The sequence below is a fragment of the Helicoverpa zea genome, chromosome 27 (assembly GCF_022581195.2).
Source record: "Helicoverpa zea isolate HzStark_Cry1AcR chromosome 27, ilHelZeax1.1, whole genome shotgun sequence".
In the NCBI taxonomy this organism is placed as follows: Eukaryota; Metazoa; Arthropoda; class Insecta; order Lepidoptera; family Noctuidae; genus Helicoverpa; species Helicoverpa zea.
In genome coordinates, this window is record NC_061478.1 from 90,180 (window position 1) to 107,048 (window position 16,869).

General features: G+C 45.1%; 2 protein-coding genes across 3 annotated transcripts in view; both read left to right on the top strand.

Moving 5' to 3' along the window:
- Nucleotides 1-217: 217 nt before the first annotated feature.
- On the top strand, nucleotides 218-12,608 carry LOC124643228 (vacuolar protein sorting-associated protein 53 homolog). 2 transcript variants are annotated; one of them, XM_047182106.1, is made up of 11 exons: nucleotides 218-438; nucleotides 840-1,046; nucleotides 2,547-2,765; nucleotides 3,170-3,293; nucleotides 3,828-3,946; nucleotides 4,724-4,891; nucleotides 5,226-5,349; nucleotides 5,806-5,885; nucleotides 6,204-6,341; nucleotides 6,968-7,106; nucleotides 10,683-12,608. In XM_047182106.1, exons 1-11 carry the CDS (start codon nucleotides 313-315, stop codon nucleotides 11,615-11,617), a joined length of 2,379 nt encoding a protein of 792 aa, XP_047038062.1. In that variant the 5' UTR covers nucleotides 218-312; the 3' UTR covers nucleotides 11,618-12,608. The 2 variants fall into 2 exon arrangements, with proteins under 2 accessions (XP_047038062.1, XP_047038063.1); XM_047182107.1 differs by having other exon boundaries at nucleotides 3,831-3,946.
- Nucleotides 12,609-14,464: 1,856 nt separating this feature from the next.
- LOC124643194 overlaps nucleotides 14,465-16,869 on the top strand; it is a 29,315-nt gene continuing 26,910 nt past the window's right edge. Inside the window, exon 1 of the mRNA XM_047182075.1 lies at nucleotides 14,465-14,855. Within this exon, the coding sequence (XP_047038031.1) occupies nucleotides 14,534-14,855 (322 nt within the window). The 5' untranslated portion in view covers nucleotides 14,465-14,533. The remainder of the gene's footprint in view (nucleotides 14,856-16,869) is intronic.

Genomic DNA, 16,869 nt, shown 5'->3' on the forward strand with positions numbered 1-16,869 from the left:
TTGGTATAACTTTATAAGATTTATTAACACAAAACTACAGAAAGATGAGTATATTTGTTATTCACAAAAAAATAGATTTAACCTTTATAGAACACTTATTAATTTATCCTTTGTGTTTTCATGTTTCACGCAAGACATTTTTGATTTCATATTGTTTTTCATGGTAGTAACACATAACAATTTTTTTACATTACCAGCTCTAACTGACAGTGACATTGACGTTTCGTTCAGTCAGTGACGTTTCAACGTCAACCCAAAGCCTGCGGGCTTGTGATACTATTTTTCATAAATACTGTAAAAACTGATCATACTATGGATACCAACGATATTTTAGATGACAAGGACAGTGGGCCGGAGGTCCAGATCAATTTCCCAAGCTCTGTGATGACTCGGATCGAAGAAATGATGGGAGGGACTGAACAATTCGACAGCGCTGAAGTGAGTGCAAATTTCTTTATTTTGCTCTTATTTTGGGAGAAGTTAGTGCTCTCATTGGATTTTAACATTAATTATGTGCTATCTACATTAAGGCAACATACATTGAGACACTAAAAAGTGCTAAAATAGTTTTGTTTTGGTAAAGTTTTCATGACCCTATTTGTTTATTCATCCTCAAGTTTAACACTGTAAACAATACAGAATTCACAAGTGCTATTTTTACAAAACTATATTTACTCAAGCAGTCCATTTTTAAAAGGTTTCGATCGTAACAAATCTTTTAAAAATCCTATTTTTGTATAATTTAGTACCGTAGCACTGTCATAGCCGCATTTTCACTATGATTTAAGCTTTTCATTGGCACCAGTTTGATCATACACATACACTGTGACTGCCCCCAGTTCGACGCGGTGGCGTACATCAACCGCGTGTTCCCGACGGAGCAGTCGCTGTCGGGCGTGGAGTCGGCGGCGGCGCGCTGCGAGTTCCACCTGGCGGGCGTGGAGCACGACATCCGCCGCCTCGTGCGCGCGCAGGCCGAGCAGCGCGACGCGGGGCAGCGCGCGCTGCTCGACGCACAGAGGTGCATCGGGGAACTGGCGTTACAGGTAAATTGCCAACACTTCACCTACCTGTGTCCCATTGAATCTTCACGCTCCAGGATAAAAAGCAAAGTGAAAGAAAAATAATGTTTCTAAATGGACCTGTTCAAAGTTTCTCAGATATGCGTGTTCAGAAAAAAAACAAAAGCTTCAGCTCTATAATATTAGTGTAGATCAGTGGTTCTTAACCTTTTTGTCATGAGGGACCACTTTAGCAAAAGTTTGTCTTGCCCGGGACCACCCCATTGGTTTGCCTAAATTGAGGGTTCTTTGATAAAGAATACAAGCACACTTTATAATACTTTATTAGCACTCATTTCCTTATTATTTAGCAAAAAACTCAAAGCTACCGATTTTAATTTCATGAGATTTTTGTGACTGCATTCTCTTTACTAACTTCTGAATTCTTGGTTCAGTACTACTCAAAGCTAAACGCATGTCAGCAGTGCCATGCCATCCAACAGATTTCTATGCTTGTTTTTAACAATCAGAAGCGTTGAACACCCACGGACGAATTTATAGCTTTGACAAGGGGGGGGGGGGTCCACTAGGTAAAAAAAAGAGTAGTTACAAATGCGCGAGCGAAGCGAGCGCAAAATTTTTTTCGGACTCGTACGGACCAAAATGTAGCCCAAACGTACTTAACTGTTCATTTGTTGACAAATGCCAAAACGAGGGCACATAGTTGCTGAAATCGTGAGCGAAGCGAGCGGGAAATTTTTATATTTTTTTAAGACTCAGAACCAAAATTACGTACAATGTAGCCCAAACGTACTTAACTTTTTGTTTTTTGACAAATGTAAAAACGAGGGCATATAGTTTCTGAATACGCGAGCGAAACGAGCGGTAAATTTTAACTATTTTTTAAGACTCAGAACCATCATCATCCTCCGAGCCTTATTCCCAACTATGTTGGGGTCGGCTTCCAGTCTAACCGGATTCAGCTGAGTACCAGTGCTTTACAAGAAGCGACTGCCTATCTGACCTCCTCAACCCAGTTACCCGGGCAACCCAATACCCCTTGGTTAGACTGGTGTCAGACTTACTGGCTTCTGACTACCCGTAACGACTGTCAAGGATGTTCAATGACAGCCGGGACCTACAGTTTAACGTGCCATCCGAAACACAGTCATTAGTGTCTAAGATATACTTAGAAAGTACATACAAACTTAGAAAAGCTGCATTGGTACTTGACTTACTTTTTAAGACTCAGAACCAAAATTACATAAAAGGGCTAAATTTCAAACCTTAATTTTTTTCTGTTGGACAAGCAAGATGGATAACAACGTCAAGCAAAGCTTCGCGGACCACTTGGAATGCCTCCAGGGACCACCAGTGGTCCGCAGACCACCGGTTAAGAACCACTGGTGTAGATGATGAGAACTAGTTTTTACTTTCAAAATATATGGCAAAAAGTTTGTGTGCTCGCATTAACCAAATGTTTACGTTCCCTTTGGTAAGAAGAATTAGAAGAAGTCAGTTGCATATCAATCTCTTTGATTCCAGGTAGCAGACATAAACAAGAAAGCAGAGCGCAGCGAGAGCATGGTGCGCGAGATCACGTCGGAGATCAAGCAGCTGGACTGCGCCAAGTCCAACCTGACGGCGGCCATCACAGCACTGAACCATCTGCACATGCTGGTGGGAGGGGTGGACGCGCTGCGGAGCATGACCACCAGCCGCCAGTACAAGGAGATTGTGCTGCCCATGCAGGCCATCATGGAGGTCAGTACACCCCGGTCGAGGATAGACTCCTTCATCTATCCTGACAAATATAGCCCATGTTTGTCGGATTGTCTTCCTTCCCAATAATTTTTAAAATCTGTTCAGTTTTTCGCAGGCTGGAGCACAAACAAGAAAATCTTTCATTTTTATTATATACTATCAGCGGTCAGTGGTTACATTGAGGACAGGGTGGACAGAGGACCTTATAAAGGTCGCCGGAAGACGCTGGATGCAGGTCGCCTCTAACAGGTATCTGTGGACATCAAGGAGGACGCCTATGTTCAGCAGTGGACGTCCTATGGCTGAGATGATGATGATGATGATGATGTATTTATTGTATAGATCAGATCAGTTCATATCCCAGAGCCAGGTGTTTAACAATCTCCCCTCCTCTTCGGTTGTAGGTGCTGCAGCACTTCGAGGGCTACCAGTCGATCCGCGAGCTGTCGGCGCTGCGCGACCAGGTGACCGCCATCCGCGCGCAGCTCGCCGCGCAGATACTCGCAGACTTCAAGGAGGCATTCACAGGTACTCGCAGCTCTATGCTCATACATATACGGCTCATTTTTGTCTGACGAGGCGGACAGAGGGGATAAAGTCAAGTCAAATTATTTATTTCATTTAGGCCTTTACAAGCACTTATGAACATCAAAAATATAACTAAGTTTGATTCTAGTTGCCCATTCCAAAAGTAGCTTCCTATGGAGAAGAACGGGCAAGAAACTCCATGGTTACTCTTTTTAAAAATAGTCTAGTGTTACAGTTTGTATGTTTTGATACATACAATAACAGCATGCGAATATCAGAGTAGAATCGCAAAGATGAAGAAGAAAACACAGCAATGAGTCAAGGTTATTCCTGATGATGAAGACTGCAATGACACCAGTTGAAATTTCGGCGGTAAAATATGACAGATCCTCCGGTGGCAGAAAATAGGAAGATATTATCGATTTCTACACAGATATGACTGATATTCTCGATATTTTAACAGAACCATAGAACTGCTTCTTCACATCATTGCTGTGTTTTCTTCTACATATAATATGAGTGATGTTACCTCAGCAGGTAGCAAGTCGAGTATATCGCACCGCACGCTGAGCGAGGCGTGCGGGGTGCTGGACGTCCTGGAGCCGCGCGTCAGGGCAGACCTGCTCAACTGGTTCCTGCAGGTGCAGCTGCAGGTACGTACATAGCAAAATCACCACTTTGAAGGTCAACTTTACAAAAACAAAAGATGGCGTTAAAAATGCCCACCCTTCGCCACTTCCTATATGTTTTTGTAGGGAAGAAGAATGGTGGAACAAATTCCCCAGAAACAGAAATTAGTCCGTCTTTTTAGATAACCCTTAAACAATTGACACACACCTAACCTACACCTATTGCTGAATTAGCTACAAAACACCAGCTAAGTGCGAGTCGGAATCGCGCACGAAGGGTTCCGTACCATAATGTAGAAAATTTGCAAAAAAAACACATTTGTTGTATGGGAGCCCCCCAAAATATTTATTCTATTCTAGTTTTCAGTATTTGTTGTTATAGCGGTAACAAAAATACATCATCTGTGAAAATTTCAGCTCTCTAACTATCATGGTTCATGAGATACAGCCTGGTGACAGACGGACAAACGGACGGACGGACGGACGGACGGACAGTAGACCAAAAACATTAGGGTCCCGTTTGGGTACGGAACCCTAAAAAAAAAAAATCACAGCACTATCAGACCTCTGCCGCACGCTTAACGTGCCGCTGAAAGCGTATTTCATGGGATCCGACGAAAAATAACACCACGTGACGCTTGCGACGTTGTCGTCCTGTTGTCGAGCGTTCGTCTGTCGTTCACTGTTGCCGCATCGTGCTTTTTGTATGAAATAAAGGATCGTCCGTACGCTGTACGTCTAACGAACCGCTTCGGCACCGCAGCAGGCCGCCAAGAAGTTGAAAGCGCCCTGTGTCCCCAGGAGTACCAGCACCTGTTCTCGGCGGAGCAGGAGCAGGCGTGGGTGTCGCACGTGGAGCGGCGCTACGCGTGGCTCAAGCGGCACCTGCTGGCCTTCGAGGAGTCGCTGGCGGCGCTCTTCCCGCCCGCCTGGCGCCTCAGCGAGAGGATCGCGCAGCACTTCTGTAAGGTCAGACCGATATACTTCACTCATTCTCTTCATAAGCAAGGAGTCCATGATCAACGTAACTTTAACTTCTTCGATGTATGTTGAAGTAGTCCTATCCTTCGAGCCTTTTTCCCCAACTATGTTGGGGTCGGCTTCCAATCTAACCGGATTCAGCTGAGTACCAGTGCTTTACAATTAGCGACTGCCTATCTGACCTCCTCAACCCAGTTACCCGGGCAACCCAATACAATACTCCTTGGTTAGGCTGGTGTCAGTCTTACTGGCTTCAGACTGTCAAGGATGTTCAATGACATATGTTGAAGTAGTTCTACAGTATACGGTGTTGTGTCTACAGATTACCCGCAATGACTTGGCTGCGCTGATGGCGTCGCGACGCAGCGAGGTGGACGTGAAGCTGCTGCTATACGCCATACAGAAGACGTACAACTTCGAGCTGCTGCTGCACAAACGCTTCACAGGTATACTCTAACGAATAGTGTCCTACTAGGGATACGCATACAAACGTGCAAACAGAAGGATACTGGATACAAGATAACAATAACATAATAGACCAGATACAAAGTACAAGTACAGTCCATGCTTTCTGAGGCACCGAGGAACTTGTGATGACAAAGACGGCTGTCCATATTCACCATCCGATTGATCAACAAGCTCTTCTAAGATGTCATCATCTCCCGAGCCTTTTCCCAAAGTATGTTGGGGTCGGCTTCCAGTCTAACCGGATTCAGCTGAGTACCAGTGTTTTACAAGAAGCGACTGCCTATCTGACCTCCTCAACTCAGTTACCAGGGCAACCCAATACCCTTTGGTTAGATTGGCGTCAGACTTACTGGCTTGCCTTACCAACAAGCTCCTCTTAGATGTCATTCATACAGTGACTTGGTTTGTACTGTAATGTGTACATCGTTGTGCAGGTATGGACCTGGGCGCGGAGGTGCCTGAAGTCAATCTGGAGAAGCCGCCCGCGCTCGACGGTGATGGAGATAACAAGGACGTGAGTTGGAAACATTTTTTAACTAACATCTCATAATTGTCTTTCCATCTAATATGTTTTAATGAGATCCATTGCCAATGTCAAATATTCTTAGGTATGTTTTATTTGGGACTTATGTTGCTCTATCGTTTCGCCAACCAAGATCACTAAAGTTTCTTTTTCGTAGTAATTAAAATGTTTCGTTTAACCGAACGATAATTCAAAGGCTGTAACTGACTGTGGCCCAAAGTTAAAGGAATCAAAAAGTCCTTATTATCTACTACAATAATATTTGACAATGACAAATAATTTAGCACTCATTCTGTATCGTGTCCCCAGGAGACGGACGTGACGTCATCGGTGGCGGGCGGGTCGGCGTGGGTGGGGCAGATCGGCGCGTGCTTCGAGCCCTACCTGTCGCTGTACGTCAGCTCGCTCGACGCCAACCTCAGCGACCTCATGGACAGGTTCACACAGGTACACTACTTACTACTTCTAGGAATCAGAAGAGGGCGGGAGAGGGGAGGTGGACATTTACCCGGATGCGTGTGACGAATTTGGTGTTGCAATGGCATCGACATTTATGAAAACTGTAGATAAAACACTGTAAGAAAAAGGGTATGACCCAGAATGCTTCCTTGAGGAACACCATCGACTATTTTGAGCTTGTCAGTAGTTATGTGACGTAATTCCATTTGTTTTTGGAATATTTTTATTTACATTTTGCAGTGGTGATTTTTACATTGTTTTATTATATATTCGGATAATGTAGAGCTTTTTAATTCAACAGGGACTTCACATCAGACTGTATCGAAGGCCATCTTAAAATCCAAGAGAATTTGTTGGGGCAATTAATGTTGACTTGAATGACTGACACTAAATTTTGTTCAAACATGAACGCAAACAAAACACACTTATGACTCGTCCGTGATTGTGGGAGAGTGGCGAGCTCGGCGGGGTTTGGCTGGCACGGCCCTTAGTTCCTAGCGGCTTTCACACTATGTATTGAACGACGAACGATGTTTCTATCATCTGAAAAATCGATAGTCGTGTCAATGTTAGTTAGCCATGAGATGGGCGGTAACGAATGTTCTATGCCGCAGGACGCGAAGTCCGGCGTGGGCGGAGTGGGCGGCGGCAGCGGCGCGGGCGCGGTGGTCGCGTCGTGCGCAGACCTGTTCCTGTTCTACAAGAAGTGCCTCGTGCAGTGCGCCCGCCTCACCACCGGCGAGCCCATGCTGGGTATGTACTGTGTCATGTACTCTCCATGTGCCTCGTGCAGTGCGCCCGCCTCACCACCGGCGAGCCCATGCTGGGTATGTACTGTGTCATGTACTCTCCATGTGCCTCGTGCAGTGCGCCCGCCTCACCACCGGCGAGCCCATGCTGGGTATGTACTGTGTCATGTACTCTCCATGTGCCTCGTGCAGTGCGCCCGCCTCACCACCGGCGAGCCCATGCTGGGTATGTACTGTGTCATGTACTCTCCATGTGCCTCGTGCAGTGCGCCCGCCTCACCACCGGCGAGCCCATGCTGGGTATGTACTGTGTCATGTACTCTCCATGTGCCTCGTGCAGTGCGCCCGCCTCACCACCGGCGAGCCCATGCTGGGTATGTACTGTGTCATGTACTCTCCATGTGCCTCGTGCAGTGCGCCCGCCTCACCACCGGCGAGCCCATGCTGGGTATGTACTGTGTCATGTACTCTCCATGTGCCTCGTGCAGTGCGCCCGCCTCACCACCGGCGAGCCCATGCTGGGTATGTACTGTGTCATGTACTCTCCATGTGCCTCGTGCAGTGCGCCCGCCTCACCACCGGCGAGCCCATGCTGGGTATGTACTGTGTCATGTACTCTCCATGTGCCTCGTGCAGTGCGCCCGCCTCACCACCGGCGAGCCCATGCTGGGTATGTACTGTGTCATGTACTCTCCATGTGCCTCGTGCAGTGCGCCCGCCTCACCACCGGCGAGCCCATGCTGGGTATGTACTGTGTCATGTACTCTCCATGTGCCTCGTGCAGTGCGCCCGCCTCACCACCGGCGAGCCCATGCTGGGTATGTACTGTGTCATGTACTCTCCATGTGCCTCGTGCAGTGCGCCCGCCTCACCACCGGCGAGCCCATGCTGGGTATGTACTGTGTCATGTACTCTCCATGTGCCTCGTGCAGTGCGCCCGCCTCACCACCGGCGAGCCCATGCTGGGTATGTACTGTGTCATGTACTCTCCATGTGCCTCGTGCAGTGCGCCCGCCTCACCACCGGCGAGCCCATGCTGGGTATGTACTGTGTCATGTACTCTCCATGTGCCTCGTGCAGTGCGCCCGCCTCACCACCGGCGAGCCCATGCTGGGTATGTACTGTGTCATGTACTCTCCATGTGCCTCGTGCAGTGCGCCCGCCTCACCACCGGCGAGCCCATGCTGGGTATGTACTGTGTCATGTACTCTCCATGTGCCTCGTGCAGTGCGCCCGCCTCACCACCGGCGAGCCCATGCTGGGTATGTACTGTGTCATGTACTCTCCATGTGCCTCGTGCAGTGCGCCCGCCTCACCACCGGCGAGCCCATGCTGGGTATGTACTGTGTCATGTACTCTCCATGTGCCTCGTGCAGTGCGCCCGCCTCACCACCGGCGAGCCCATGCTGGGTATGTACTGTGTCATGTACTCTCCATGTGCCTCGTGCAGTGCGCCCGCCTCACCACCGGCGAGCCCATGCTGGGTATGTACTGTGTCATGTACTCTCCATGTGCCTCGTGCAGTGCGCCCGCCTCACCACCGGCGAGCCCATGCTGGGTATGTACTGTGTCATGTACTCTCCATGTGCCTCGTGCAGTGCGCCCGCCTCACCACCGGCGAGCCCATGCTGGGTATGTACTGTGTCATGTACTCTCCATGTGCCTCGTGCAGTGCGCCCGCCTCACCACCGGCGAGCCCATGCTGGGTATGTACTGTGTCATGTACTCTCCATGTGCCTCGTGCAGTGCGCCCGCCTCACCACCGGCGAGCCCATGCTGGGTATGTACTGTGTCATATACTACCCTCATATACTTCCCCCATAGGTAGTACATAGGGGAGTACATCCTTATGTATGTACTACCTCGTGTTCTTCCTTATATACTTTCCTTATGTACTCCCCTAAAATACTGCCTTATGTACTGCCCTCATATGTATAGTCCCTTATGTACTCCCCTTATGTACTGCCTTATGTACTTCCTTATTTACTTTCCTTATATACTCCCTTATGTACTCCCCTTATGTACCCCCCTTATGTACCCCCCCTATGTACTCCCTCCCTAAGTTCTCCCTTAGGTACTCCCTTATATTCTTCCCTTATGTACTCCCCTTACGTAGTTCCCCTATGTACTCCCATATGTATTCCCCTCATGTTCTTCCTTGTGTACTCCCACCATGTTCTCCATCTCTATATACAACATGTAACTTAATTAACGCACATCCTGAAATTAGTTTTTTCAGAATCGTTTACTGAATCGATTTATATCATTTTTAATATAGGAAATTTTTTATCCCAAAAATAATTAAAACTACGGAAATTATTGTCATATTAACCCTGTACAGTCAAAACAAACTCAAATAGACCGTAACTCAAAGTAATAAGACTTCGTGTATTGTCGGCTTTTTCCGTAGTTTCGTTATGCGCGCGGCGCGATATTTGCGTGCGAAGTAGTATGACCAAAAAGTTCTCCAAGAATTGGTATAACTAATTTAGTAAATAACAATGCATATACATGTTAAATTAAAAATTCAGTGTATGTATTATGATTATAACATAATATTCTAATTAGGGTGTTTGAGGGTGTGCGTTAATTACGTTACATGTTGTATATGCTATCTCCATAATGTACTTCTCAAGTTCATGTATTACTTGATTTAAATCGCGAATCTAACAATAGGGCTTTACATGTGAGTCGTCCAGCTAAACACAAGCAAAAAGACTTATAGAGGTATATTGAAAACATTTACATAATCACAGATTCACATAAGCTACTTCTAATGACGCATCCCTTAACTGAAATTCACACAATCCTTATAAACTTATGTCAATATTCAATCTGTAATCGCCAATCATCGAATAGATAATTAATAGAAATCCTTAGCAAATCTTTTCCCGTGAAGCTGTTGCACAGAAGACATACAGGCGTGTGTGCCTATGTTAGTAAACAGGTCTGCGCGAGCACGCGACGCACGCGCGCCTACTCGCTACTACACGCGCACGTGATCACGACAATACAACAATGACATGTTTTATTGAACCCGTTTTACAATATCCTACGCTGATTTTACCGCCACGCTGACCATAGAAATGTGTGACAAGATGTCCCGACATTATATAGAAATAAAAAGTAACTTAAGGTTGCACCAAATAGGTCCAGTTCAGCATTATGCTGGACGCCCAGTGTCTGACGCTGGTTTTCAACTGCACCTATGAGGAGTTGCGGGTGTCAATTGATATGAAATAATGAATGTTATAGAGAGAAAAGTAATAAATTAGAGAAAAATATAAGTACATATTAGTTTAATCGTCGTGCACTAGTTTCGTATAGTGATGCCCGGGTGGCTGAGCTGAGCAAAATCAAAAATTGTTTATTCAAACTTGGCTGCAGAACAGCACTTTTTGAACTTCAGTTAGGCAGAGATCAGAGATCCGATGGGCAATCGTTGCTCGTGGCACATTGGCATTCAGCTACATCCGTTGCCTGTGAACAGGCTAGGCAGACGCTTCTATTTTGTCTAAAAACAATAATACGTGGCCGACGATATTGTGATCCCACATAACGTGTGTCGTTCTGTCGACAGAGCTGGCGGGCGTGTTCCAGAAGTACCTGCGTCAGTACGCGACGAGCGTGCTGGCGGCGCTGCTGCCGCGCGGCGCGGCGCCCGGCCTGCTGCCCGCGCTCGGCCTGCACGCGCTGCTGCCGGGCCAGCCCGACCAGGACCGCGCCCGGTACACCAAGCAGGAGGTGGCCAAGATCACCAGCGTCATCACCACGGCCGAGTACTGCCTCGAGACCACGGTGCACCTCGAGCAGAAGCTCAAGGAGAAGGTGTCCCCGTCCCTCGCCGACAAGATCGACATGACCGCCGAGCAGGACCTGTTCCACAAGATCATCAGCGACTGCATCCAGCTGCTGGTGGCAGACCTGGAGCTGGCTTGCGAGCCGGCGCTGCAGGCCATGACCAAGATCTCGTGGGTGCACTTCGACACGGTGGGCGACCAGAGCTCCTACGTCACGCAGATCGTCATGCACCTCAAGAACACGGTCCCCGAGCTGCGCGACTCGCTGGCGTCCTCGCGCAAGTACTTCACGCAGTTCTGCATCCGCTTCGCGAACTCGTTCATCCCGAAGTTCATCCAGCACGTGTACCGCTGCAAGCCGCTGTCGACGGTGGGCTCGGAGCAGCTGCTGCTGGACACGCACATGCTGAAGACGGCGCTGCTGGAGCTGCCGGGCGCGGGGTCGGCGGTGCGGCGGCCGGCGCCGGCGACGTACACCAAGGTGGTGATCAAGCTCATGACCAAGGCGGAGATGATCCTCAAGCTGGTGATGGCGCCGCTGGGCTCGGGCGAGGCGTTCGCGGCGCAGTTCCTGGCGCTGCTGCCCGACGCGTCGCTGCAGGACTTCCACCGCGTGCTCGACATGAAGGCCGCGCGGCTCAGCAAGGCGCAGCACGCCGCGCTCGACAAGATGTTCCGCGACGCCACCCGGGCGCAGAATGACGACAACAAATAACCCGCCGTGTATATAATGATGTGTATGGCGATAATGTATGTAATTATAAAAAGCGAGTTCACACTCGAGGACTGTTTAAGTAAAATATTCTATCGCCTTATTGAAACGTAACTAGGCAAGTCTAAACTTAGCTGTTTGGCTGTGCAATCAAACGTTTAGGAATATAATAGAGTGCACAGCCAATCTGCTATGTCACGTACTTAATGATAGAGTTCCTGACACGAAGTAGTGAACTAATGGAGTGTTTAAAAGGTGATGAATGTATTCTGAGAGCAAGTGAAAGGATCGTGACAGTACGTGCGATGTGTTCTCCATTAGATCATTGCTCCGTGGCGTGTTTAAACTAAGTCATCTTTCATAAGCCCGCATATACCTACATACAGATTACAGATTATTCGGAATCCAAAAGGAACTCGCGACTGAAATATCCTATAACTGGGCGTAATAGTCACCCCTGACAGGGCAAACGAAGGGTGGCCTCAGTTCTTCTTTGTAAGTATAATGAAAGTATATATTGAATATTACATCAAATTACCAATTTCATAAAAATGGTCTAATAAACATAGATCCGTTACAACGGTGCTCATATTTAAATATAATATTTCGACCTATGTAAGTGTATATTTCAGTTTGTAAGTAAATAAGGACCCCGGACATGTTCAGATCTTTTTCAAATTAACTTTTTATATTGATTGAAAACCTTTTGTATTATATTCGATTTAATTAACATCTTTACAATACTTAGTCTAATTTTATCTTACAATGATTTATTTTAATTTTTATTATTGGACCAGTGTGAATGTGTGCGTGTGTGTATGCTTCTGTGTGTGTTTGTGTGCGTATGTATGAATGTGTGTGTGTGTGTTGTGTATTTATTGTAAGCTACGTGATTATGTCGACATTCCACTAAGAAATAATGTTTTTGTTTGATTAATGTGCAATAACGATATGAAGTCTACTATAGAACTAATACACAATTATGTTAACTGTACTTGCTTGCTTTACCTCGTTACTCTCCCTCGTTACTCCTCGTTACTGCCTCGTTGGTCTAGCTGTCGCAAGTGCGGCTGCTGAGCACGAGGTCTCGGATTCGATTCGCGAGTCGGGCCGAAATCGCTTTGTGGGTTTTAGAAGACTTTCACAAAGCAGCCCGGAGCCTGGAAGCTGGTGATTGATACACCCGTGCATCGGAGAGCACGTAAATGTCGGTCCTGCGCCTGATCTCTCTCCGGTGGTGTCGGATTGCCGTCCCATCGGGCTATGAGAGTTAAGGAATAGTGAGTGCACCTGTGTCTGCGCAAATGCTCGTGCACTATAATATGTCCTGCGTAGTTGACTAATCTCCTTACATGAGAACAGCCGCCGTAGCCGATAATCGGCTAGGAGGACATCATCATCACTTGCTTGCTTTTATTGATTAAATAATGACCTTTTAAGTTACACCTATCAAATCTTGCCAAGTAAGACGAATGAAATAAACAGACCTGGGACAGTGCACCTATGGAATCAACTAAAGATGAAGTTGAAGTCCTATAATACGTATTTATTCCCAAGGTAAGAGTTTAGTAAATAACATTCCAATATCGATAAGATACTCCTAAGATACTGATTGGCAATGACGGATGTTCTAATTGGCTCTGAATAGTCGCTAACTATCTGTATTCCTTACCTACATCATACTGGAGCTATTCGACTGACTTAACGATCCGTCAAGTCTGGGGCCCGATGCTCCTAAGTTAATAATGTCAAAATCGAATAGAAATTGGCTCGCAATATGATCGCAATAGCAGTTTTAACCATATCGGGCATTCTGCTACTAATAAAAGACCAATCGTATTCGATTGACATTTTATTGGTGTGCGTTTGGTCTGCTATTTCGGTGATTTTGGTCTATACGGTAGTTTGCTCTACAATCATTTTGCAATCGTAAATCATTTGCAGACAAAATGATTCATTATTGAATGACAGAAAAGGATAAAAACGTTTATTTCAAAGAAAATATAGCGGAATGCCACATACGCTTCAATCGTAATCGAGTCGGGATTGGATCTCAGTCGAATCGAGTCGAACGTGAATCGCATGTTGCTTAAGAAAATTAGGAGAATCAGGCCCCTGTTGATTTTGGTCTATACGGTAGTTTGTTCTACAATCATATTGCAATCGTAAATCATTTGCGGACAAAATCGGGCCCCTGGGACAATTAGCTGTTGAGCGTGCCACCGTGTCCTTACATGAGATACCCTAGCCAAGTTACTTCGCCAGCTCATCCGCGACATAGCTAGGCACCTGTTGCATGTGAGCCACTTGTTGCTATTCTCCTATCTCAGGCACTGACACTGAAGGAGTGTTCTTCATATGTTAGAGGTTTGTAATGTTTTTATGTGAATATTAGAAGTATATAATTTAAAGAAGTAACACAGCGTTACATATCTTAAATTACGTAAAGTCTCTGTAATAAAAAATAAATTATTGCAATCGCGATCATTTCAAACATAGGTAATACAACTCTTCAGTCGTATAGTAATAGTGATAGAAATGATTGGGTACTGTATCCATTCAAATGCAAGTTATACCTAATCAAAAAACAAATACACAGAAAGCCCAGAGGTTCTAGATAAGTATTTATTCAATAGGTCATAAAACGCGTAGCAGATCATTGTCCACCTATAACAATACTAATTACAGTCAATAAAACTGAGCTATCATAAAACAAAACCCTGTAAAAATAAAAATATGAATCCAAATAAAAACTAGACAGTTTCCTATCCAGATTAGGCTGAATAGCATGTTTACGGTTGCCTTTCCTGTTTGAAAAAGGTAGACTGTAAACAAACATGGTTGAAGCGAAACGTCAAAATCAGTCGGTCGCCGAAAGCGGCGCGGCACGGTGTCGCTTAAACTAATAAATAAACGATTATGGTGTATTTTCCGGTGCGCAAGTGCTACCAAGCGGCCAAGTTAGTGCTGTTGGTGCTTTTAGTGATTACAATATTAGCCTTGTTTGAGCAATGGCGAGGCGGCAAGAAAAATACGCTGGCGGAGTATTCGGACCCTCTTGAAGCTGAATACGAGAGACAGATCTTGGAAGATGAGTCCAGGATCATCCCGGGGCTGGGCGAGGGTGGCGCGGCGGCACATCTCATCGGCGAGGAGAAGAAGCGCGGCGAGGAGTCAGAGAAGAAGCTCGCTATTAACGTGTACCTCAGCGACAGGATCCCCTACAACAGAACGCTTAAAGGTGAGCTTTAAAATGTAATCATAACACAATAATGACCAAATATCTGCAAATTACTACACGGCAAGGACTGGAAGTTTCTAAATGCGGTGTATAGTTGAATGAATGCGCGTATTAGTGTGTTTAATTAGTAATAGTAGTAGTGAAAGTATGTGCGGCTCAGCCACGCTCTACATGTACTCACAGAGTCTATACTACTTATGCCTAGACAATCAGTTCAATAAACTATGTGACTGCAAAGTGCTTCTAATTTTTAAATGTAACACAAAACTATGAACATTTACATAGAGAGCATACAATAGTTTATGAATGTCATTGGAACTTTTTGTAAAATACTGTTTAAAATTTTGGTTACCACATAAGCCTGTGTTTGTCCCATCTGGAAGCAATTCTTACAGATTTATATGCATTTATACAATATAGATATAAGCAAGTTCATGTAAAATGACTTGTAACTGTCATAATAATTTAAATCTTTGTCTTCTATCAATATAATATGCTCTTGATAGATAAATTCAATAAAAGCTGACAATCATGCGATGCATTCAAGAGTATGTTTATACCAGAATTAAAATAACAGATTAAAAATAAATTGATTAAAAAAGTACAACGCTGGCGTTCCACGGATTAAAGCACCTTGTTGTTAATTAATGCTATCAGCGTAAAGCATTTCATCTGCATATCTAATTATAATTTACCTTTTAACAAGTTGATAACAGATGGAACTAATAAATGTAGATAAAGCCGATTGCTGGGAATAGAAACTGTCCAGTGAGCCTATGTTTTTGATACTCTCGCAGTACCACCGGATTTCCCAGAGAACTGCTATCAGCAGCCATGTATAAAGCTGAGCCTTTCACAGGCTCTAGACTGTTGATACCAAATCTCATTTCAATAGTTTCAGTAGTTTTGGCATGAGAGCCCAACAGACATAATTACATTGGCATTTATAATTTGAGTAAAAAAGCTGATCTAAAAGTTAAAAACTTGGATATCCTGAGTGTAACTTGAATGGACTATTAATAGACCTGTTACCATCCCACACTGTCATGTTACATCGTATAATGATGAAGATGTATCTTTAATACGGGAAGGCAATTTATCTACAATTTAAACAACTGCACAGCTAACTACCCGGTAGTACAAACAGTTGTCTTGCACACACAGCTGCTGTAGTGTCAACAGGGACAATTAGCTTCCACGGCCACATTACCAGAATAAGTCTACCAATATTGATTCAATGTCTACTGCATAGGTAGACAAGGTAAATATGATTAGCTCCATGCTTTTGACTTCGAGGGCTGTTACACTAAGCAGAAGGGATTTCTGCCTTTGAGTAGTAAGTAAAAAAGCCCCTAAGATTACAAAAAGCTTTGTATTTCTTTTATTACTAAAATAATAAAATGGGTCATACTGATAAAGTTGGACTGATTACATTATTTTTAACACTTGTGTAAATATACTTTGGGTACTGACACACTGAGAAAATTAGGCTAATTGACTTGTACAATTTATTGTACTTTTCCTGAATTATTCAATCCTGAATATTAAATAACTGATAAGAGTCTTGGAATTTTCCCAAATTATTTACTTTGGAAGGGTCCACTGGGCCACTGGGTTGATTCAAGGCAACAGCTATACAATGCATATAACATGTAATATGTAATGTGCCACAATGCTGCATATCACATCAGATGGAGCGCGCCTGCGAAGTTCATCAATCGCTCAGTAGTAAATAGCTACTCTAGTAAATTGTATCTGCAACACCGTGAAATGAGACGCGTGCGCATGTGTGCGCCAGGACAATACGTCTGTATGTCGAGTGTCTGTGTGTGTGCGTTATTGGTGGCATTTGACCTGGTTTCATAATCTCATGACCTTCAATGCTTAACTGAAATGCAAGGGTGTCCACAGCTACATACTTCATGGTGTCCATCTTTCCCAGTGGCAATGTTGTAGTGTCATGTGCATTTGAAGCAAACTGATAGCAATAGTGAATTAAAACGGTGCAACACCA

Bases quoted from the DNA above. Each gene is read 5' to 3' on its own strand.
- LOC124643228 (XM_047182106.1), top strand. From the start codon at position 313: ATGGATACCAACGATATTTTAGATGACAAGGACAGTGGGCCGGAGGTC. The intron at 1,047-2,546 runs GTAAATTGCCAA...CTTTGATTCCAG, and splicing joins TCGGGGAACTGGCGTTACAG to GTAGCAGACATAAACAAGAA. The intron at 5,886-6,203 runs GTGAGTTGGAAA...TCGTGTCCCCAG, and splicing joins GTGATGGAGATAACAAGGAC to GAGACGGACGTGACGTCATC.